Here is a 24,154-nt window from a genome sequence, read left to right on the forward strand (position 1 = left end):
GTAAATTGAAATAGTTACACTTGCTGCGCATTCTAGACTATGCTTGTATCGTCTGAGGCAGCATTGCAGAATCTGACTAAAAAAAGTAAATTGCTGGCTGCCATTCATATTGCTGCATATATTTTTACACTTCAAAAGATTGCCTTTTGTTCAGGAATCGGCCCTGTCAGCAGCAGAACAAGAAAAACAAGAAGTGAAGTCCCAGCTTACAGAAGCACGAACAATGTTGGAAGAGACAAAATCCCGGCTGAATTCTTCCTCTCAGGATCTGGAGGCTGAAAGGAGGGCACGAGCTGCCGAAACCTCTGACCTGGCACAAAGACTGGAGAAAGTGACTGGAGAGAAACAAGCCATAGAACTTGATTTGAGCTCAAAGGTTTGGATTTTTGGTTACCATGTGGTGATTCAAGTCAGTTACTAGGCAGGCATTGATGTCTGTCTGACATGTACTGATGGGGATGAATGTGTTTTACCTGAGTCTTGAGAAGGTTCAGGTAAAAGTGATAAAGTAAAGGTCTGATAGCCAAGTAGACATAAGGGCACTTAATGGTTAGTGGCAAGTGGAAGGTACTTCCAAAGCCTCTCTTTTTGCCATCTTTTACCTCCACTCATTAATCTGGTACCCATTTCTGCTGGGTGGGCAGTGGTGTTACGGGTGGGTGGGGATTTATGAATCTCTGACCTGAACGAGCCTCAGACTAGCAACCTTCTGTCCTGAAGTCAAGTGCAGTAGAAATTGAAAGAGTTCCTTCTTTTTCAGCTCTCAGCATTGAAAGAACTGAAGAGAGCTGCCAAGCAGACAGCTGGAGAACTGGAGAAAAATCAAAAGGAGATAATGGATGCGCAGGCACAGCTGTCACAAACACGTCAACACCTTGAGCAGGTCAGACCATGAACTTGTTTTACTGGACTGCTAGCAGATGATTTTTTCCAGTTAACTACTAAAACGAGGCAGATGTGTACAAAGGTTCTGGTTTATTCACATTTCGGCTTGCCAAGACTAAAAGGGGAGAACTTTTGCAAGAGGCTAAGCGTTGGTCTCGGCAGACAGACAGCAGTCCACCTATACACATCTGTGGTCAGACACAGTGGAAAAGCCTCCAATGTCTTGGACTTGTTTAGTTTCTATGGACATAGATGAACATATTTATTGTTGAATAGTTTTTCAAAAGCTCATAATGTACACCTGGTCAGATATTTTTACATTTGACAAAAGAAAATGCTGACTTACTTTGTTGGGAGGACAGGCGAAGGAGAGTCATGCATCAGAAAAGGAAAACATGCAGTCAGCCTTTGAAAAAGAGAAATCTACAGCTCATACCAGGCAGCAAGAGCTGGAGCAGGAGGTGGGTCATTTCTTATGTGCTTGGTTTGTTTCATTTCTGTTTTCTCCTTTTTTGACAAGATTTTTGTCAGTATTGTATTTACAATAACCCAAAGGGAAGAAAGCGTTTAAAAAATCTTAAATGCAATCAGCAAATAATGACTGAGACAGTTGAAAAATACTCAAAAACTAATTCAGGTTTAGACAGTTTCCTGTTATATACAAGTTCATGCCTTCTGCCTGTTCCATTTGGAGTGCAACCATGTGTGCATGTCATTGTCTTAAAGACCAGCCTGAACGGTTTGCGGTTTTTTTTTCAGATATAATTAGATATAGGCAATATAAAACTAACCTGTAAATTTCAGCCTCCAAAACCCATCTGTTAATTATCCACCATAATTTGCACCTGCTATCAACTAGCACTGATAACAGTGTACTAGGTCATGTTGGTGCACCATTCACAACATTGCCTGCAGTCAACACCAATCAGAGAGAGAGAGAATGAGCGACAGTTCGGATTATTCGGACGCTGACAGTCTGCATTTCTGGTGGTTCTAAAAACTGCTACTTTAGCACGAGAAATGCAGACTTTCAACATCCGAATAACACGATTCGTGTTGATAAGAGCTGAATTTTTATATGCTCACTCAATCATTATGTTGAACTTATAGATGAGTTAATTAAGTGCTGTTATGAATCCTATGACAGCTTGCTAGAAGAACTGAGGAGAGGAACAAGCTACAGCAAGAGAAGGAAGTGGAGGCAACAAAATTGGCCGACCTTGAAAGTGATTTGAGGGTCAAGGAGCAAGAGCTGGTGCAAGCTCGAACACAGGCAGAAGCAGAAAAGGTGGTGCATTTAGCAATAAAGTGGACTAGAGGTCTGCTGTATGTCTGTCAGTCTGCTTACTATCTGCCTCTCTGATGTTTTTTGTTTTATTATATCACTTTTTTTTACTTTTTCCTTTCTATTCTTTTGAGTGGTGAGGATTACTGAATAATAATTTGTACATAGTACTGTTTATTGCACTACTATAACAAAATACGTCCATTGTTAACATTTCTTAAGAATGTGTTCCTCTTCTTGATAGAACTTCTTTCAAAGAATGTGTACCCCTGGTGATAGAAGAATGTGAACCATTGTTAACTGAAACACCTTGAGAATACTGTCTTTGTTCACAGACTCAACTTTTGTCTGAAAGCAAAGAGCGTGAAGAACGCTTCAGAAGCAAAGAAGCAGAGCTGCTACAGAGATCTTCTGACCTTGCTGAGCAGCTGGCATCATTGCAGGTGACTTTAATTTGTTCCTTAATGTCTTGCTAAAGACATTTCTTTTATCCATGTGAGTAAAATATATATATAGTACAAACATTACAATTACACAGTCCTGTTTGAACATATGTGACTATTCTGCTGTAAACACAAATATTTTCATTTATTTGCTTGGAAGATTGCAGCATGTTTGATTTTCTTATGGATAAATGTCCAGCAAATATGGCCTCTTTCTATGGGCTGTTTTAACCCTGAACATGAGAGAGTACACAATGTTTTATTGATACATTGCATAAAATGAATACATGAAAGGGAAAATCTTAAAAGGAGTTCTTGTGATAACTGTAGTTATCAAAATTCTTTCATATTCCCAATACAACTGTTTCTGATGAATCAGTTTTATTTTTAGGCAAGCCTGACAACATCTGAAGAGAAGCAGAAAGAAGTTGTTGAAAAGGTAAGGCCATGATGTTAATTTTTAATGTTATATCATTATCAGTTATATTTTAATTGCATTTACCATCACATTTACTGCCCATGTGATACCAAAGTTAGGGTGACAATTTTTCTTCCCCTTGGTGGGACTTTTTCTTTTGTTTAAAGGGTTGGTTTGTTTTTTTCTTTGGAATAGGTGTGTGGAGAGAGTTTAAGAAAATGTCCTAAAGCAGAATATTTTACTTTCTAAAAGCTGTCCCAGGTGGAGGCAGCCAGACTGAGCATGGTGACTGAGAGGGACAAACTTCAGGCACAGCTGGGTGAGCTTCAAGCACAGCTTCAGCAGGAGACAGAGAACATGAGAGAAGCAGCAGAACAGTCAACAGAACTGCTGGGGGAGAAGGATAAGCTGATTTATGAGAAGGACTTAGAGATACAGGTGTGCATACTACCACAGTTGGACATAGATGAGTGATGTCTGACTGATGTGAGCAGCGTATATTGATGGTTAATGCAGAATAGGCATATGCTTATATCATATGTGTGCTGTGTTTACAGGCACTGGAAGCCAAACTGGAAAAGGAAGGCATCAGGTTGGAGGAGATGGAGCTGAAGCTGGCTCAGCGGTCAGAGGAGGTTGTGCAGATGAGTGAGGAGCTTCAGAAACTCCGCCAACAGAATGAGGAGATGAACCACTCTTTCGACCAGCTCAGTGAGGCATGTATTTATGTGTAGCTAATGATGATGATGATGATGTAGTTTTGTAGCGCGCTAGTATCCGCATCACAAAGATGCGCTCAATGCGCGGTGATCCCAGCAGCCACCAAACTGCAGGTCAAGTGATAACTTCAAATAAGTTTAAACAAGTGAGTCTTAAGATTTTTCTTGAAAGATGCAAAACTATCAGACTCCTTGGTCGAGAGGGGAAGCGAGTTCCACAAAAGCGGGGCTACATTGGAGAAGGATCTAAAACCCGCAGTCTTCTTGTTAGTATTCCCTAACTGAACACTCGGTCGTTCAAGTCTGAAGTGGGCTTCTGAACGAAGGTTCCGCTGAGGTTGGTAACGGCGAATGAGTTCTTGTAGATAGACAGGCGCAAGGTCGTCAGACGCATAGCTGCCAGAATGTGTCTGTTACACCAGGTAGGCAGGATGACAGAGAAGTAAGCTGATCATTGGTTATAGTTCAGCTGGAAATGAATTTACTGCAGATGAAACATGACTAGAATCACATCCCTCCTGTCTTTGAAACTGCTTTTGCTTTTGCACCAGATTTTTATGAATTTTGTATAAGGAAAAATATTTAGTAAATCTTTAGTCTTTGAAAGCATTAGTATTACTGGGATAGTTTTAAGCTGTGTTGTTATCCACTTTTGAAATGTATTGTTTAAAAAAATCATTCTGAATTTTGTTGTGGTGCAGGAGCATACACCTTACAATTCCCTCTTCTCATACAAATAGACGATTATTCATTGAAGTTTGTAGTTAAGTCCACAGATAGTACACTGCATTTATTTCTTATGTCAGGTCAGGAATGCCATGAGTGCTCAGGTACTTAATCTAGACCAGCAGCTGAAGAAGGTGACAGATGACCTGAACACAGCTGAAACAGAGAGGGTAAGTGTTACAGACATGGGCAGCTTATCACACTTTTCACTGATCCAAAACCCAGTCTGTATCAAAAGGGTATACCTTCCAGACACATAGGAGTAATAGCAAGTGCTGAAAACCTATAAATTAGCAGAACAGTTTTCTCTCTCACCTTGTCATTCTTTTGGACATATAAACACAAATAGTTGTTTTGCAAATGTGGATGTAAGGAAATTAATTCAAGGGTGTGCTTGCTGATATCGGTGCAGGTGTTGTTTCATCGCACTCACATAAGACAGAGGAAAGATTGGTCCCCCCTCCCACATCCCTCTGTCAGCTACTAAGCTGAATCACAATGTGGTAAATGTGATGGTTAGTACTCAATATGCCACAGGCCAGACTCCTGGAGGAACTGGGAACAACTCAGACAGTGCTGCAGGAGTCGCTGGTAGCATGCCAGTCCTATGAAGCAGATACTAATGCCTTGAAGGCAGCTTTAGCTGGGGAAAAGGACCAACGGCAACAGGTAAGTAAGGTGTGGAATCCACTGATAAGACACGTGCATACATTGGGGCTGTGTATATTGTAGGTAACAGGATTGTAATGATCAGTGTGACAAGCTCCAGGAACTGAAGTACACATGAAAGAAAAATGGCTCATTGGTCTAATGTTTTGCTGCAGCATGTGCTTTACCGGAAAAATTTACTTATTTGCCAAATTACAATGCTTGCTGGAACCAGTTCTCAGCAGACTGCATGGTTTTAGCAACATCTTGAGCTCTTTTCTACAGGAGGTCAAGGGCCTGCAAGAGGCCATGGAGATGTTGATCAGCCAGAAACTGGAGATCCAAAATTCGATGGAAAAACTGCAGACACAGTTGACAGCTGCAAAAGTAGAGCTGGAGAGAGTTCGTACTGAAAACAGCAGTATACAAGAAATGCTACGCGCTGAAAACTCATCTCTGCAAGACAAATTGGTGGGTATCTTGGCCTCCCTTTTGTCGTGTCTTTTGAAGTGCTTAGTTTGTGTAAGGTGAGGTTCACTGTACAAATATTTTTGTGAGGACAGTAAGAAAGGGGTGGGGGGCATTAAGATTTAGTGACAACATTGTAAAAAAAAATTCTGGTGCTTGAAAAAGTTGATTCAAATCTTTCCACAATACTGGCAAAGAGACATAAAGTCTCACATCTCTACTGTGCAGTAGGCAATGACTATCATAAAAAAGATTTCTGGGAATTAACAGTTTGACGGGTGCCTATCTGGGCAGACTTTTTTCACTTGCAGCATTGTATGTATCAGGAGTAGGAAAGTGTAGGTCTTATAGTGGCTGATATAAGCTGTTTGTCTCCTTGTTTCAAATCCTGCATTTGCTCTCCAGGCAAAGGAGCAGAAGGAAATGGAGATATTGCAGCGAGAGAGAGATGAAGAGGCAACAAGATCAGAGATGCAGCTGTCTGTGTTGAGCGAGAACCTGACAACTGTCCGTGGAGACCTAACATCTGCTACCCAGAAAGTAGAGGAGTTGAACAGGATCAATGATGAGCTCAAGGGGGAGAAATTAGGTGAGCCACAAAGCTAAATTGAGCTCTATAGTGGTTCTTCACACCCTACCAGATGATGTGACAGTAAGAGTGCATTGCCTCCAGACCCTGTAAGCAGCTTTCACTCATTCCATACAGATGAAAAGCAAAGCGATTATTCTCTTAGAACCGGAGTGATGGCACAAAGTACAGTGTGTTCCAATATTCACACATATTAACCTACAACACAGATAACTATCATTGACGCACTATTTTAAAGACCAAGAGCACTTTTTAAACATTTAATTGATTTCATTTGCATGAAACATAGCTTTTGTTTTCCTATTACTAAAATCAAACAAAAGATGGTAATTGTATGGAACAGAAAGTTCGTGTCATGAAAGTACACAATGTAAGCCATAACTAATGTTGCACTGGTGTGTGACAGAACTAGAAGCCAAGTTAGAGAACAGCAATGAGGAGCGGCGGCTTTTGCTGGAGAGATGCATTGCCAGTGAGAGTGAATGTGAGAAGTTGCAGGGCAAGGTGGCTGAGCACCGACGAAAACTGGACGACACTCAGGCTGCACTGCAGGAGCTTGGCCGAGAAAACCAATCTTTGCAGGTGACCAAGTCTTCCATAGGAATGTGACTGCACATTTTATAACCTGTTGTGTGACACTTTGACTTAGGATTGTTTGCCTATCTCAGCTGCACAGCATGTCATGTCCTTGTATTACCGCAAATATGAGCAAATATGGTTTTTGCAAAGCTCACCTCCAGATACTTAGTCTCTTAATAATCAGGTTGTCTCGTAAGAGAAGAAATAAAATTTTCCCTGTAAATTCTTTCTTCGGTACTTACCAGATGCCTTCCCAGCCTTCCCCGTATTTGCATGGGATTCTGATGAAAAGACTCCTAAATTTTTTTTGTTACAAGGCTTTATATAACAGGGTTGATGCACCTGGGTACGGTGGAACCCCTAGCGGCCAGGCCCACTAACCCCACTGACCAGGGCAGTAATTTGTTTGGTTAAAGAGCAGTTGTAGCCCTAAACTCCTAAAAGATCAGGAAGAAAGAATTTACAGGGGAAATTTTATTTCCATTTAATTTGAGTAGAATAGAATATGGGGAATTTAATAGATTTGGGGGTTGGGGTTGTTGGATTTATGCAATATTGTGGGTTACAGGTTTGCCCTCAATATGCATTGTGTGTGTGAAAGAGGATTGTATACTTCCATGTTGTAGAATGTGGTTTAAAATGGTTTATCATATTTTTTGGTGCTGGTGCAAACATAGCAAGGAATGTGCAGGACTTCTTGATAGAAGCATTAGGGTTAAGGATTCCGTCTCAAGATGGTCTTGTTTTATTAGCTTGCAGCTTGTCAAGAATGTATGCATGGATAATGAAGCGTGTATGTATTTTGCATCAGGGACATAGGAGTAATTGATCGGGTGGGTAGTAATATATGTTGAAGTTATTTTTCACTAAATAATGAGTCACAACCCATACTCTAGAATCCAAGTCAGCACAGAGTGTTGTGTTACGTAGCAACTACATGAAAATTGTGTGTTAATCTTGAGAGGTCTTTCATTTAGATCACTGCCACCAAGGTGAAGACTCGCAAGTGGACATCAGATGAAGATGTGGAGGGCTGCCTGGCTTGTGGCAAAAGCTTTTCTGTAACTGTGAGAAAAGTTAGTAGGAAAGACTTTTTGTCATTTGTCATTAGTAGTCATAAGCAATGAAAATATTCTACAAAGGTTTTATTTAATTATTTAATGAATTATTAATGATAAGCATCTGGTAGAAAAGCAGTACAGAAGGAACCAGAATTTCACCATGTCTTGACATGAATCCAATTAATTTCTAAGTCAAGTAAATTAAAAGTAAAAATATACAATACAATGCATCTTTCCCCTGTGGGACCCCGGGGTATGCTTGCCTAGCAAGCATTGCAAGAATAGGGTCCCTGCCATCCAGCCAGGCATGTCGTAAGAGGCGACTAAGGTGGACACCTCACCTAGAGGTAAAATAGGTTGTGGTAGGGCTAAACAACCCCACCATGTAAAAAAATCCTGTTACAGAAACTAAACCAGAGAACTCGTCACAGATGGCGAAGGTAATGAAGCACACCAGAGACTGGACTAATGACGGACGACAGCCAAACCCGAAAGGGAGCTGGCGCCCCGACAGCGGATTTACTGAAGCCGAGGCAAAAGTTGAGGGTGGGGTGCTGGAACGTCCAGACCTTGTACCAGACTGGCAGGATGCTCAATTAGTCAAGGAGTTTGACAACTACAACTTGGACATCCTGGGAGTCAGTGAGGTCAGATGGACCGGCACGGGAAAGAGGAGACTAGCGTCAGACATACCATCTTGTTCTCAGGAAGATCAGACGCTCAGCACTCTGAAGGAGTAGCTCTACTCCTCAACAAGAAAACGGAAAAGGCACTGCTGGAATGGAAGCCTTATGGACCCAGGCTTTTGAGAGCAAGATTCCATTCCAAGTACACCAAGCTGACAGTGCTAGCCTGCTATGCACCAACAAATGACTCTGAGGCAGAAGACAAGGATGCTTTTTACGATCAGCTCCAGGCAGCCTCAGAAAGCGTTCCAGCCACGACATGTTGCTCATCATCGGCGATCTCAATGCCAAGGTGGGAAGTGACAACACCTGCAGGGAGCATGTCATGGGCAAACATGGAATCGGAACCATCAATGACAACGGAGAGAGACTGGCAGACTTTTGTGAAGAAAACAACCTACTGATTGGAGGCACACTCTTTCCCACACAAAGACATCCACAAGGCAACATGGACATCACCAGATGGGATCACAAAGAACCAGATAGACCATGTCATCATCAACCGAAAATGGAGGGAGCTCACTTCAAGATGTTAGAGCCTACAGAGGAGCAGACATTGCCAGTGACCACACTCTTGTGATAGCCACAGTTTCTCTGAAGCTGCGTCGATCACGAGGAAAACAGGCAACGTCAGCAGAGAGTGGACTCCGGCAAACTAAAAAATCCAGCCACCGAAAGGGCCTTTGCTATGGAAGTAAAGAACAGGTTCCAGGCACTAGGAGGACCAACAAGAGATGACCTTAGACCGACTTCATCGAGTCTTACAGGAATCAGGAGAGAAAATAAGCTGGGCTTCCAACGGAAAAGAAAGAACAGTGGATTAGAGAGAGACATGGAGGAAGATAGAAAGAGAGAAAGTCAGCCAACAAAGAATCAACAGCACCAGATCTGAACGCCTGAAGGAACAACACAGACAAAGATATGCAAACTGAACAAAGAGGTAAAGAGGATGACAAGAACCGACAAAGATATCACATAGAGAAACTGGCAGATGAAGCAGAAAATGCAGCAAGTAAAAATACCTGAAGACACTGTACAAGATAAACAAACAGCTAAACAACGGGTTTAAGAACAGTGATGTGCCAGTGAAAGACGTGAACGGTAATGTCGTCGAGGGAGAGGCAGGAAAAGCTACAGCGCTGGAGGGAACATTTTGAGTCGGTTCTGAACAGACCAGATCCCCCTCAGCTTGCAGACATCCAGCCAGCAGCTATAGACCTTGACATCTGCACAGACCCACCAAGCCTGGAAGAAGTACAGCAGCAGTCAAGACAATGAAGAGCGGCAAAGCACCAGGGGCAGATGGAATAACAGCAGAGATGTTGAAAGCAGACGTGAATGTGACAGCTCCCAAGCTGACTGAAATCTTCAGGCAAATTTGGGAATCAGGGCAGGTCCCTGTTGCGTGAAGACAGGGCTCATCTTCAAGTTACCCAAGAAAGGATCTTGGAGAATGCAATAATTGGAGGGGCATAACACTTCTTTCCCTCACCAGCAAGGTCTTCAGCAAGATTGTTTTGTCAAGACTGACGGCAACTCTTGAGAAAGACCTCCGACCACAGCAAGCAGGATTTCGCCCTGGGCGATCCTGCTCCGAACACATCTTCATTCTGCGACAGATTCTGGAGCAGAGCAATGAATGGAACACACCGCTGTACATCAATTTCATCGACCTGGAGAAGGCTTTTGACAGCATCCACCGCGAGTCCTTATGGAAAGATCCTGAGGCATTACGGAGTCCCTGCAAAACTTGTTCAGGTCATTGCAATGCTGTACAGCGATTTCAAATCCCAGGTTGTCTGTGACACGGAGCTCACAGACCCCTTCAACGTCAGTACCGGGGGTGAAGCAGGGCTGCATTCTGTCGCCGTTCCTCTTCATCCTGCCATGGACTGGATCATGAAGACTTCCACCGACAGCGGAGGAGAGGGCTCAGATGGACCATGACTATGACAGCAACAACAGCACTGGAAGACTGGACTTTGCTGATGACATTGCCCTGCTGTCACACCGCCACCAAGACATGCAGGAAAAAACAAAGGCCTTCTCAGAAACAGCTGGAAACCTTGGCTTGAAGGTCAGCACAAAAAAAGACTAACAGTATGAGAGTGAACGCCAGAGTCCAAGACAACATCAAACTAAATGGAGAAGAGATTGAGGAAGTTGACAGTTTACCTATCTTGGGTCCAAAATGTCAAACACTGGGATGCGGAGGTGGAGATTCGAGCCCGACTGGCGAAAGCAGTCAGGCCTTTGCCTCACTCAGGAGCACATGGAAGGCAAAAAACATCAGCCAGAAGATCAAGCTGAGAATCTTCAAGTCAAATTGTGATCAGCACCCTCCTTTACGGATCAGAATCTTGGAAGATGACCAAAACCATCAGTAACAAGCTTGACGTCTTCCAAAACAGATGCCTCAGGCGCATACTTAACATCTTTTGGCCAAACACCATCACCAACGAAGAACTCCACCGAGAAGTGAAACCGAGTCCATCACCACGCAGGTTCAACGAAGGCGTTGCGATGGATTGGACATGTGCTCCGCCAGCAGACAGCAGACCTTTCCAGAGTCGCCCTACGATGGACTCCAGACGGCCGAAGAAACGAGGCCGCCCAAAGGAACTTGGAGAAGAACAGTGGAAAGGGAGATGAAAGGAAAGGGCTGGACATGGGTCACGTAGAGCGGGTTTCAGCCGATCGACATCGTGGCGGACTCTGGTGAGCCTATGTGCAACCTGATGCACAAAGAGGAATAGATCATAGATAGACAATGCATCTTTATTGTTTATTTTCATTAACAACATTTGCATTTGTTGAGAGCTCTCATAATAATTTTACGCTCACATTTACCCACCACTACCACCAAAACTCCACCTCCAGCAGTGATTATCAGCGGCACAAATACAATACATTTGTTTGCAAGAATTTTCACAGTTGGTATGAAAAACTTTGCAAAAGCGCTCTTTTGACCAGTTTTCTATAACCGAAGCGTAGCATTTGGAAATGGTGATTTAGCAGGTGGGAGGAGTCTGTGATAATATTGACAGCCTTTAACCTCACAGACCTAGTGTATAGGTCACAGATTGGTTAAGCCGATGGTCTTGCTGGCAGTCTTGACTACCGAACTGTCCGTCCTTGCAGTTTTACACTACCAGTCATTGTTTAAAAGACTCGCTAAGATAAGAAAAAGTAGAAAAAAATCAGAGCTATCTTAACAGGGTCAAGTCAACAAGAGTCGCATTCAGTATATAATACAAAATTTAATTGTTTTTTAAGCTGCTTTGTTATTGTGTGTTTGACAGCTCATAAATGATTAATCTTGTCTTCTACAGCATCATTGTCGCAATTGTGGCTACATCTTTTGCAACGACTGCTCATCCAAGCAAGCCCAGGTTGCAGCATCAAAAAAACCAGTGCGAGTCTGCGATAATTGCTTTGAGGAAATTAAGAACCAGAGGTAACATAAATTCACCTTTAATGGTCAGGAACTTTGGAGTTTCTGTGGGCAACAGTGTTGATGGAGATGGTGGTAGGTCAGTGCTTTTAAGCAAGCAGACATTGAAACCTTTGAAGGGACAAATGAGATCAGTGAATTATGTACATTGTGTGCAGTGGATGTGAAGGACATTCTGATGATCATTCCGATTTTTATGTGATATGCATGGTACTTTAGCGTGTATGACTGAATATCTGTAATATTCTTTATCTTAACAATTATGGGTTGTACTAAAGATGATTATCACATTTTGTCTTCCTGTAAATTGTTGTGATGGTGGGTGAGAGAGAGAGAGAGAAAGAAATGCTCAGGATTAGGTGCTAACAGATATGCATGGAAACTTGTGAAAAATAATTCATGGTTTTATAAAAATGTATACAGTATGCTATGGATTTTGTGAGCATGTAAAATGTATAAATTTATTACTGATTTTATGAATAAGTGTTAATGTGTAAAAATTATTTCAGATTTTGCAATAATGTTTGAGTCCATCTGTTTTCTTCTCTTACTGACCTCATGTTATGTTTTCTATGCAAACAGTGGTCGTCTTTGGTTCACAGTGTGTTGAAAACTGAGCTTATAAGAACTCAATTGTTTATCTGAGCAGGAAAACTGAAAACTGTTTTCTTATGAGAAGACAGATGGGACTAAGATTTGAAAATGGGACATAACCCAGGTCATAGCAAGGTCTCCCCATAAAAAGCTTATAACAGAAAGGTCTCAGCAAGGAACAGGAAGAAGAGTTGTAGTGAAGTCTCAGCAAAGAACACAATGAATTGTAGTAAAGTATCTCGGCAAAGAACACAATGACTTGTATGTAGTAAAGTGTCTTAGCAGAACGAGGATGCTGTGTTTATGAATGATTAGATCATCAGCAGCTTGCATGCATTGTGACAATGAGATTTGACACTGGTCTGATTAGATAGTACTTTTTAAGATTTGTTACCTAAAGGTGATTGTGTACATTTTTCAGTGTTTAGAATTAATGGAGAACAAAGGAAACGAGATCCCAAAATATAAAAAAATAGTGCAATTAAGTTACAAATAAAATGCTGATATATCTTCTAGTCTCTTTCATGCTGTATGTAACCCAGACAAAGAAATGCTATCAACATGTTATGCATACCGGTACTTTCTCACAGTATGATTGCAGCTGATTTAAGGCATTCACGAATGCCTGTTTGTGCTTTTTTTTTTCAATCAGAAACACGCGAGATATTTTCTTGATGCAATGAATCTATTTTTGTCTTTTGTTTTTATGGACAGTTGTGTCATGAACAGCCTGTGATCTGTAGCAGACATAAATATGTACATAAAAATCCACTAATTATCATCTGAGATCTGTTTTCAGCTACCTGTGTAGGACAGTTTGTTCCTTTCTTCAATTTTATTTCAAGCGAAATGAGGATTAAAAGACAAAGCTCTCCAGAAGTAAATTCTTGCACCGGGCTTCTTTTATTATATAATTTTATCCAGCCAGGGACAGGCCAAATACTTATAAACTTCACAACTTTTTGTGCCTGATGGTTAGTGAGATGCTGGGTAGTGTCTATGTACAAAGTTTTTTTTTAATCATAGCAACTAGAATGAGATTAAACAAGTGAATCAGGAGGGAAGTGTACATGGGCATGCAGTAATAATTATATGTATATATAGTAAAAACATATAATTTCATACAGTTTTTGTGATTTGTAACAGCCTGGTAGTTCCTAAATACTAAATTAAGAATATATTAAAGAAAGTGAATGTCCCACATTAGTTTGATTACTTGGTATTTTGCACTTTATTTCATTTAGATCTTTGGGTATATTTTTGTGAGTTATTTTTCTTTTTGATTTGTGGTTTTTTAATAGAAAGGGTAAGAACTTATTCTGGTTTGTCGAACCAAATGTGGCAAGTGAGTTCGCTTTATTTTTGTTACAGGAGGGAATTTTTTTCCATTTGTAATCCTACAATTCTTATAGTTTTAATGATAGAGTTATACCTGTTAAGCTATAATTGAAATATAAATATTTCTAGACAAGACGGCCTTTATATGGTAAGATATTGTATATCATAAATTTGTTTTGCAGTAGCCAGTTCTCCATTTTTAATCTTCATCCATACACTTCATTTATATTTGTTATGGTAGTATGTATTTGCTGATGCTTGGATAGTATAAATAGCATGATGTAATACCGTTTCAGTGGTTGAAAGCTTTTGCTACTGACTGGACGAGCTGGACTAATAGTTGTTTTGAAAAGCTTCTGCTTGAGAGTGTTCTGCTGTCTGAGGGAAGGAACTACTGCATCCACACGTGAAATGAATTCTTTATAAGGTTACCTTGAAATTTATTTCTTGCATTACATCAGAAATGAGGTAAAGGCCCCAAAGTAATGCTGTTGTGACTGTAATGTTGCCGCTGAAAAGTAAATTTGTGGTTAACTGAAAATTACGGGCAAAAGGACATTCACATTAAAAGGGAGCAGAACTCCTAGTCATGTCACATCTCATTCCACCATGTAAAATGCATTTAAAATAACTATGTGCAAATAACATGCTGTCTCTGGTGAAGACGTTAAGGACTGCCTAAACATCTCATGACTCCAGATTTTAGTGAACTGTTACTTGGCATAATGAAACAAAGGATTTCCCTGGGGATTTTGTTTTTAAGGGAAGAATATATTGACTTGCTGTACAGTAGGTTGAGAAAAGGATAATAGAATATGACAGTTGTACACAGTCACAATAATATATGTTGATTATGATGATGAACATGACATTCATTAAGACGTAGATTGCAGGTGAAAAATTTAAGCCTATTTATTTACTGAGCTTATATATCTGTGCACTGTTAAGTGCAGTTTATCTGTTTCCAGAATATTTCATTTGCATAAATATCATTATGTATGCTTTAAGTTAAACACAGATGCTGCTTTCTTATTTCAATTTGCATAATTTGTGTGCTCATGTATAAAATATGCACATTTGTTAGGGTATTTCAAAAGTGCATACTCGATGGTCAGCAAATTTATGTCGGCCTTTTTTGGCAGAAGTTGTAACTTCAGCTGTCCATTTTACTGCTGTTATTTTATAAACAATTTTAAGTGCATCTTCATAGATTTGATGTAAGCTTTTTTCAAACAGTGTGTTGATAATTTGATTGTTGTAAGACCTCACAAGACAATTATCCTTATGCATTTTAGCTTTTGGGGAAAAACCCAGCGTGCAGAACTACTTCTCATGTTGTGAAGTCAGTGTTGTGAGGCAATGAAAATGTCATAAATATATTTCAACCTTTTATAAACCTGGATTTTTCTTTTTAAACTGGCTTACTTAGTGGAGATTAACGATAAGAATAGTGTAGCCCAGTGGACAGTGTACTTAACTGCAGAGCACAAAGTTGCTGTTGAGGTCTGCTCAGACTTGTAACTTGCCCATGACCCTTTCTGTCGACCCAGCGGCTGCTCTGGAAGAATGGGTTTCTTATTTATCAGGAGAGGCAAAGACTGTTGAAGGAAAGGTTTGGCTCTGCCTTCCATATGCCATGCCCTAGTTATAATGAACCTTGTTCACTTTCCATACAACCTTTAAACTGTGAGATTTTACCTTTTCCACCTTTAGAGAATGAGAATTGGATGGACGTATTGGTGCTTATTGTGGACCAATACCAGTCTGGCTAAACCTGTTTCCCTTCCTTTATTTACAATATAAATGTTTCCTTGGTGCTCAGTGTCGTCTGCATAGGTAGGGGTTAATGTAGCACCACCGTCCAGCTTTTGAAATGTTATTTTATCTTGGTTTGCTGAAACTTTGTGCTGCATGAAATGCTTGGGTGACATATTTGGTGTCGTCTTTCATGAAATGTATTTGCTTACCCATTTCAACCATGTGTTGATTCTTCCAATGTGCCTTTTCCGTTATTTCTTTCTACCCAGCCTCAATCCTCTCCTCCTTGATAGTGATCTCTCCCTGGCCCACATTTATCTATTAATCTTGCTAGAATTTTCTCCAAGTGTACTGTAAGCATTAATCTAAAGTAGAATTATTTGGTAAACAGAGAACTCTTTATAATCCCAAGGCTGTGGATTTATTTACTTGATACTGGATTTTCCTTTTGTCACAGTCATTTGGCAAAGTTGCCATACAGCTGCTCCCATGTCCTTTTTAATGTTGTACACACCAATTCCTTATTTTGAGCTTTGCCAAAACAAATATCTTAAGTAACATATCTAACAAGCTTATACTAATTAAGCAAGAACATTTACTAACAAGGTCACATGGTGAATTTCTGGTGTAAATGGTGTAACATCTTTCCATGAAACATTAGGGATGCAGAAAACTTGTCTTTAAAGGTCCTTAGACTAGAAAAGTTTCCTTCTGTTTAAGATGTAATGCATTTATACAGATATTCAATATAAATATGGTTTATACAAATTTCATACCTACATTTATTTGCAGGTGTATTGATTCATATGTTGTTGAGCTTACCCAAAATATCAGGTATAAAAAATGTCAAATGTTGATTGTCTAACCATTTGAACTCTCAATAAACAAGATGCATTTTAAATGTTGGGTTGGTTTTTTTTTCTTAAATGTGATTTTAAAAGGGTCTTTAAAGATTTATGCTGCTACATTTGCAAAGTGTAATACAATAAAAACTCAGTCTAGGATAGGGTGAGTCTTTTTAGTAAATATTTTTTCTAAATAATGGACCATACAAGACAAATGATTCCAGTTGTCACCTTTGGGAAACTTTTCTTCTTTACTAGACATACACACACACTGACCATTGCTGTTAATTGAAAGCCATCTGATCATAACATTTTTTTCATTTTCTTGTATGTGAATAACATAAAAAGAAGCATAAATCTCAAACTGTAATAACAAATTTCTAGAACAAGCTCAAATTACCATGGAATAATTTAAAAGATGAATGACACAGAATCTAGTAGTTATAATCACAAAGTTTGAATATCCTGAAAAATAGCTTTCACTGCTTTATGCTTGTTACTTTTTGTTAAGATTGTTTTGACTTTTATCTTCGCCACAAACTGCACTCATGATGAATTCTAACCTTGACGTATACCTTAACTATACCAATAAAGACAGTCTCATTGTTCTCTTCAATAGGTATTCATATGGCGATGTGATGAGTGTTGATAGAACTGCTGAATCTCGACGTCAGATGCTTTAGAAGTTATCTGTCTCGTGTCTCCTGTCTTTTTCTCTGAATAAGCAGAAGAATACTTAGTGTTAGGCTTCAAAAACACCAATCTGCTTGTATGTTAGAGTGCTGGTCTTGGTGTCCATATATTTAATTTTGAGTAGTTTCTATTTTATTTTACAGTTTATGTTTTGTGAACTCTTCAATCAGCTCAGTCCAAGTTCTGTTTCTGTTGGACTACTATTTACACAAGCAAGGACTCAAGGAATCTAAGGCATAAGCAAGAAGATGACTTTGTTAATCCTGCTACCTAGTTCCCATCTTATGTTTGAAATAAATGTTACAAAATTTGCTCTACTAAACATTCATAAATTCCATCATGTTAAGCACTTCAGATCCTGTGAGAGATCAAATCGCACACATAACCAGACAGAACCAATCAGTCCTTGACAAAAAAATCCCCCCCAAAACTGAAGATGTTTAAAGCACACAGTAATGCAGTAATCCACTAGATCATAAAGGATTAAACAAAATTACATAAAAGAAATATAATCTTACATAATATATTTGTCAGAGGTTGTTTTACATATCTTGTTTGTGCTCAACACCTTATTAACCATACTTAGAACTGCTGAGTTTATTTTTTTATGTATTGACTGACACAATAAAGAAATAAGAAACATTCACCTAAGCTCCAAGTTTGAACACCATCACAACTGTTTCTCTTGTAAAAATATAAAATATTTGTTAAACTTACTTGCTGCTTGTTTGAAGAAATCTCTTGTGTGACAATGAAGAACATTATCAGTTGACTATTTCCAAGTTAAGCTGCAATCATGACGCATCATTTAGATCATCTATTCTTTTGTATATACTTTGACCCCAAGTTTATAATGGATTAACATAAGAATTGCAGCTTCTGAAAACTTAAATAAGTATTTTGATTAGTGGGTAAATAAAGAAACTTGACATTGCTAAAATGAACAAACTTCTGCTCTCTTTAGAAATTTATGATAATTAAAAAATCAATAAAAATGAGCACTTATAAAAGCTATACATAATATTCTAATATGTCTATAGCATTGAAAAGTTTGTCAGCTCACTTTTTTCAAATGTATGTTTTGTGATGGTGCTATTTCAAGCTATTAATGCTGCAACATATGAGGTCAAAGTAGTTCTGCACAAAAATGAAAACGTGAACATTAAAAAAATCTGATTATATATTATATATTATTAAGTTCAATGACATAATTTAGTTGTGAAAGTACAGAACACTTTGCACACTTGGTTTATAAATGTCTTGAACCCAAAATGATAAACTCTGTCATAACTGCCTACAAACGAAAATAGTTTACTGAACTTTATGCCCTTAGACATCTCAAAGATGTCATTTGTACACAAAAAGTATTGTCCAAAGAATTTATATTCCCTCTAGAAAAGTTTCCAAAAGAAAAATCATTTACTTGCCTCTTAAGTTTGAACGTCGTTAAGGAGATCTGCCACTTGAAATCAGAAACGGAAATGAGTAGGCCATTCAACAAGGGCTTGCCGTCCATGACTGAGACAATGACTGAGAGACACTTTAATTATCACAGGGAATGTAGGTCTCTGACTACACCATCATAATCACTATCGTCGTCCTCAATAGCAGCATCATTGTACCCTTCAGCCTCAAACACTTTGGTCTGTTCTTGGATGTGGTGTTTCTAGGTTTCCAAAGGCTGACATGTCTTTTGAACTAAGTGGAAGTTTTATAATAATAGTTACCAGATCGAGTAGATAGAAAATATTTTTATAAAGTTAACTGAGCAGGAATAAAGGCTGCAACAGTTACTTTGTGATGTAAGTAACCTAGATCAGCAGGTTGGATGTCCCAAACCAGAAAAAAAATCACAATGGCTGCTGTGGAAAGCAGAGTAAAAGCATTCCTATGCAAAGTCAGTGACTAAAGCTAGCTTCTTCAAGTAACACAAAAAGCCACAGAAACAGGAAGTTCTGCTGGTCAATGCCTTGAGCTTGGAGCTTCAATCTTAGGCCAGTTTTCACTTTCAGTGATGGTCCAATATTGGGTATCAATGAATTTAAGTCTCAATTCTGTAACCAATGAAAACCCCATGCATGTTGTGGTGTGGAAGTTTGGTATACACATGCACATCACATCACATAGGCTGCAAAAAGTGTCAGTGGGTCTGGATGGCTCTGTACGCATCACAAAATGACACACAGTCTGCTCTGCATAGGACTAGCATCCACCTTGACCTCTGACTTCCCAGTCGCGCTGACCTGCACGGCCTTGACCGCTTCAATGACGGCCAGAGCAGCGCCCTCGATGTTGCCCGTCTGCGCCGCCTGTGCAGCATCCGCTGTGGCTCGAGCTGCAGAAGCCTGGGTGAGAGAAAAAAAAACTTTCTTAAGTTTTAATTGTCCTGTCACAACCACGCCGTTGTCCTGCCATCGAAGCGGGTCGAAAGGCATTTTACATACATAAGCATCTACCCGAACACACGTAAGTAGAATTCAGTCTACAGCAGTTCGCCTTGCATCTCCATCTCCCGTCACCTCCTCTCTGATTATACTTCCAGCTTTCACTTCAGTCTACCAGATTATGATCAGTTCTAATCCTCCTATTTTTCGTTGTTGGAGGTTTGTTCAGCTGATTTTCTTTTGGGGGTCGGGATCCTTTTATTGGAAACAGGTGCGGACCTGTGAGATCCGCTGATAATCTAGAGGTCTTCAGTCTTGAGTATAGTCCACAGCTGATGGACTGTAATTACTAAGCAAAAATCCAACTATAGGGTAGGGAACAAGCTTATGAAAGTGTTGCTCCTTACCTGGGCAGCCGACAGGAGGCTGGATCCCAGCTTGTCGTTGCCGACCTCCATGGAGACGTAGTCGGCAAGCGCTGAGGCGAGGATGGCAGCGACGAAAGAAGAGGCCAACCGCATCGTCTCAGCAACCTCTTCTTCGTCGCTGAGCACGCGGTTGGGTCGTTGTCCGTTGCTGGTGGCCTTTAAGTTGTCCTTTCGTGGAGATGTGAATGAGATGGTGCTGGTGGTGGTAGTAGTAGTAGAGCCTGGCGTGAGGTAACCCCCGTTCGCCGTACTATTTGTCGAGTTTGTGACCGCTTTGCTTTCTTCTAGAAGCCATTTGACTTCCATACTCTAGAGTTGTTTTTATATATGACAGATAGATGACAGGTAAGTGATAACTATTCTTAGCCAGTAAATGTGCGTGCATGCGCACGTATTTTGTTCCTAAGTATCGCAGTGCTGATTTTCCGGACAGAATAATAACAAAAATGTTCCTCTACTGACAGCTAGAATACAGAAAAAATGTAGGGTGAACATTCGCTCAGGATTGAAAGTTAGCATAAAGCGATCTAGTAAGTATGCACTCACATGTTATAACAGCTTGATCACGTGTACAATCATGCACATATACACTCATACATATATATCTTGCTGTCATTAATACAAATTTATCGTTAGATGCATTATTACAAATATATTAGTATAAATGTCTCTTCAAAACCTTTTTCTTCTTCTGATACTTGGTGGCGCCCCTTGAAGCAGGACCCTTTTTAGGGACGAGGGTGGTCAGCAATAGAGGCGAGGTGCTGGAACTCTCCTTGCTACCCGCATGGAAGTTCACCGCAGCTTCCTTGAGAACTCGCTCAGTCTGCCCTATCACCAGAGTCAGCCACGCCTGCACACTTGTCACCATGGAAACGGCTGCAACGACAAGAAGAAAGAAGGATGCAGTTTGACTCCAGCAAAGGCTAATCGTTTTCTATCTTCGCTGGTCAGGTGGTTTTTAGACGAGAACGTGCATCTGCCACGGAGGCGATTTCAGATTGTAGGAAGGAGGGTGATAAAGTGGAGTACCTTGAAATATCTCTCCCCACCTACCTTTGCCCCAGGACGACCAGTCGTGAGAATGGCCACATTCAATGTTAAGACCGTACGTGTATGCTTTTATGTATATATGTTGTGTACGATGCTACGTAATTCATATTAGCAATTATGTAATAAACGAGGATTTCATAGCGCCAAGACACAGTAAGTATATAGTCCCCTACGCTGGACAAATAAAGTGGAATGTGTGACCCGTTGGGACTTTTTCGCTTGACCATCAGTTAATTATCCGCCATAGTCATGTTTGTGGTTAAGAAAACCCTTAAAACAAAGCCTTAAGCACAACCACACTCTCACATCTCAGCTCACGTTTGAACGGAAGAAGCAAGGCCACGTCCAGCTGTCTCTCTGTGCCGCCATCAGTAAAGATCAAAGGCAACTGGCGCTGCCACAGGGTCAACACGTGCTCCACCCCGACCTCGGGCTCCCGCTCCACGCTGCTGTCGTGGTAGAACTGCTGGCCCAGCGCCACAAGCGACTCCTGCCCACACCAACATCGTGATATATCGCTGGATTTTTTTTTTTTTTTTTTTTTGGGGGTACATCCGTTTGAAAAATACAGTCTGAACACGTATTCTCGCCAACCCCGCATCTCACTACACTTTGCAACAGGGATTCACCCTAAAGTTCCCCATGTTGGACAAATGATTATGAGTTATAGGGAGCTGGGACTGTAATTATAATGTTTATGTATAAAGATTTAAGTTAAATAGTCTAATTGACATTCGTACAAAAGCATTAATGTGGCAAATGACAGGAAAGGGAGGTGACTGACCCTGTACGTGACTCCAGGCCAGTCACTCAGGAAGGTGTGGACGTGTGTCAGGAAGGGGGCCAGGGTGACCCACAGCACACAGACAGCCTCCTTCTCGCGCCCCACGTCAGCCTCGTTCACACGACACGAAAGTTCCAGATGGCTCTCCTCGAGCTGCTCCGCGCACACGGTTGCCTGAGCAAAGAGTTTACAAGGCCGCTGTCACCGCAAGCTCACAAAAGACAACACAATCACAAGATGGCAGCACCGAGCTGAAGTCGTATAGTCAAGCTTGGCTCACCTCCCCTATTCTGAGCAGAACTCCCGTTCTCCACACGTAGTGGTAGTTGCAGTCAGCGCGACCTGCGAACAACACCGTCGCCAGCAGTCGCTGCAGCAGTCCGTGGTGGACGGGACTGGACAGCGTCAGTCGCCACGTCACCTGCATGTCCCCTGCAAAGGGCTTGGCTGTCCAGTTCAGTTGCTGTCAAGATATCAAATGACTCATCAATTTCAGTTAAAAGAAGAGAACATTGAAAACTTTGTCGGAAACTCAGTCAAGTAAGGAAGTTCGCATTCAATCATTCATTAACTCGCACATGAAGTATGGGATTGAGAGATAGAAGAAGAGAGAAAAAATGGAGGGTAAGGTACAGGCTTATTGTCCGGCAGCAGGTTCAGCAAGGTCAGGGCGTAGCAGCGCTGCACGGAGAGTTTGGGGAAGGCGGGCATGGCCAGGCCCTCGCACAGCTTCTTCTGATCGCCGTGAGGCACCAGCAGTCCCAGGCTCAGCATCACCTGCAGCATGGCCACCACCTGCTCCTCCTGCAGCGAGTACTCCTGTCACGTGATCATTGGGAACGTGTCATTCTCAGTATAAAAAAAGAAGCAGGTGCCGAATTCAGCAGGTAGCTCTAAATGATACAGACGTTCATATGTAAACAAGACTTGCGTTAAATGTCAGCTTAGTGGCAGTCAGACGGTTCAGCAAGATGTTAGTGAATGTTAAGGGGAAAAAACCCACACTAAAAAGAATACCTTCCAGAAGAGGGGTAGTAGACATTCTCGCAGCAGGCCTTGCTGTGGTATGCACTCGATCACGCGGCTCAGCATCTGAGGTTCCGGGTGCTTGAACCCCGAATCACGTGGCCAGAACCGAGCTGCTTCGAACCTGCCAACAGTTTGCGAGACAAGAGAAGTTTATTGGACACCAGGTTACCACTTTCTACGACAACGATGAGGCTGTCCTCCGATTTCGTACCTATGGTTCAGATACCTCAGACATTAGACAACGGCTGACATACCTGATACTGTCTGTTAGACTAACACACCAACATGCCATACTCTGAAAATAAAATCTCCTAGTTGAGATATGCAAACATCTGTTGCTTTATTGATCTATTCAGTCTTTTTTTTCGGTCGTTCCTTTTATCTCAGACAACTTCCTAGTCCCACTTGTCGATCCCTTCCTACCTGAATGACTTTTTGTCGTCGTCTAAGAGACAAAGGCAGATAGCGCTGGCGAGGACAGCGGGATGGATGCAGATGTAGCGGTTACTGTCATCGCCGGGAACAGACAGCGTCTTCTTGCCCTCGGGGTCGGCTTTTGGAAAGGTCACGCACGGCACTCTGCAGTCACGTACTACACCCTAAAAACGAGACAAATTCGGAGCTCTCATATACAATACTGCTAGCAATAACAATGTTATCTTCTAAAAACCGTTTACTGTAGTTAGTGTAGTACAATCTTAGAGAGACAGTTATTGTTACAGAAAATTCCAAATAAAGGCTGGACACACTACTTACAATGGCTTCGAGATGCCATAGCTCTTTCTCGAAGTCTCCACTCATCGACCGGTCGTCGTTCTTGACCAACTCCAGAAACTGTTTCCAAGGAAAACGACACATTCGTGTTCTCTGAATGCTAGAATCTGGTTGTATAAGGCGATGGCCGACTGGCGTACAGGCAGAGGCGCAACTCTGTCCTCGACTGTCTCTAGCACCACTTCCAGGAGCACTTTTCGAAGTTCGTGTAAGCCCTGCCAGATAAAGGAATATATATTCATATTAGACTTCATGGAAAGAAAGAACACTCCTGGCTATCGCTGCAGTAGTTTGGCTTGTATCATTTTATTATCAGACTGCGGTAACAGAACTTGCATTTCTGCTGTGAGACACCGTGTTCCCTGAAGATGCTGTCCCTTTGACATTGGAGCAATCATTCACTCATACTAATCGCTAATTACTGTATTATTTGAACAGTATCCTGCTGACCAGTGCCTGACCTATAGAAGAGCCCCGGGGTTAATCGACCATGATAATTTTATGGGCATCTCG

At 41.1% G+C, this 24,154-nt stretch overlaps 2 protein-coding genes and 1 long non-coding RNA gene across 3 annotated transcripts in view; 1 reads left to right on the top strand and 2 right to left on the bottom strand.

Moving 5' to 3' along the window:
* LOC112571603 (early endosome antigen 1-like) overlaps positions 1 to 16,552 on the top strand; it is a 21,262-nt gene extending 4,710 nt beyond the window's left edge. The window contains exons 11-25 of the mRNA XM_025250725.1: positions 155 to 376; positions 761 to 883; positions 1,248 to 1,346; positions 2,033 to 2,173; positions 2,506 to 2,613; positions 3,005 to 3,052; positions 3,284 to 3,469; positions 3,589 to 3,747; positions 4,557 to 4,646; positions 5,014 to 5,145; positions 5,410 to 5,595; positions 5,998 to 6,181; positions 6,588 to 6,763; positions 7,738 to 7,836; positions 11,840 to 16,552. Coding sequence (XP_025106510.1) covers positions 155 to 376; positions 761 to 883; positions 1,248 to 1,346; positions 2,033 to 2,173; positions 2,506 to 2,613; positions 3,005 to 3,052; positions 3,284 to 3,469; positions 3,589 to 3,747; positions 4,557 to 4,646; positions 5,014 to 5,145; positions 5,410 to 5,595; positions 5,998 to 6,181; positions 6,588 to 6,763; positions 7,738 to 7,836; positions 11,840 to 11,968 — 2,082 coding nt within the window. The 3' untranslated portion in view covers positions 11,969 to 16,552. The remainder of the gene's footprint in view (positions 1 to 154; positions 377 to 760; positions 884 to 1,247; positions 1,347 to 2,032; positions 2,174 to 2,505; positions 2,614 to 3,004; positions 3,053 to 3,283; positions 3,470 to 3,588; positions 3,748 to 4,556; positions 4,647 to 5,013; positions 5,146 to 5,409; positions 5,596 to 5,997; positions 6,182 to 6,587; positions 6,764 to 7,737; positions 7,837 to 11,839) is intronic.
* LOC112571607 lies at positions 16,338 to 18,327 on the bottom strand. Its single transcript, XR_003100852.1, has 3 exons — positions 18,253 to 18,327; positions 17,907 to 17,977; positions 16,338 to 17,212 (listed from the first exon to the last, which is right to left on the bottom strand). It is a non-coding gene; the product is annotated as an uncharacterized LOC112571607 (long non-coding RNA).
* Positions 18,328 to 18,621: 294 nt separating this feature from the next.
* LOC112571604 lies at positions 18,622 to 23,852 on the bottom strand. Its single transcript, XM_025250726.1, has 10 exons — positions 23,624 to 23,852; positions 23,291 to 23,466; positions 22,856 to 22,988; positions 22,472 to 22,657; positions 22,119 to 22,301; positions 21,839 to 22,012; positions 21,373 to 21,544; positions 20,681 to 20,880; positions 19,981 to 20,310; positions 18,622 to 19,534 (listed from the first exon to the last, which is right to left on the bottom strand). The coding sequence occupies exons 1-10, from the start codon at positions 23,723 to 23,725 to the stop codon at positions 19,358 to 19,360; spliced, it is 1,833 nt and encodes a 610-aa protein (XP_025106511.1). The 5' UTR covers positions 23,726 to 23,852; the 3' UTR covers positions 18,622 to 19,357.
* Positions 23,853 to 24,154: the final 302 nt, after the last annotated feature.

The sequence above is a fragment of the Pomacea canaliculata genome, linkage group LG9 (genome assembly GCF_003073045.1).
Source record: "Pomacea canaliculata isolate SZHN2017 linkage group LG9, ASM307304v1, whole genome shotgun sequence".
NCBI lineage: Eukaryota > Metazoa > Mollusca > Gastropoda > Architaenioglossa > Ampullariidae > Pomacea > Pomacea canaliculata.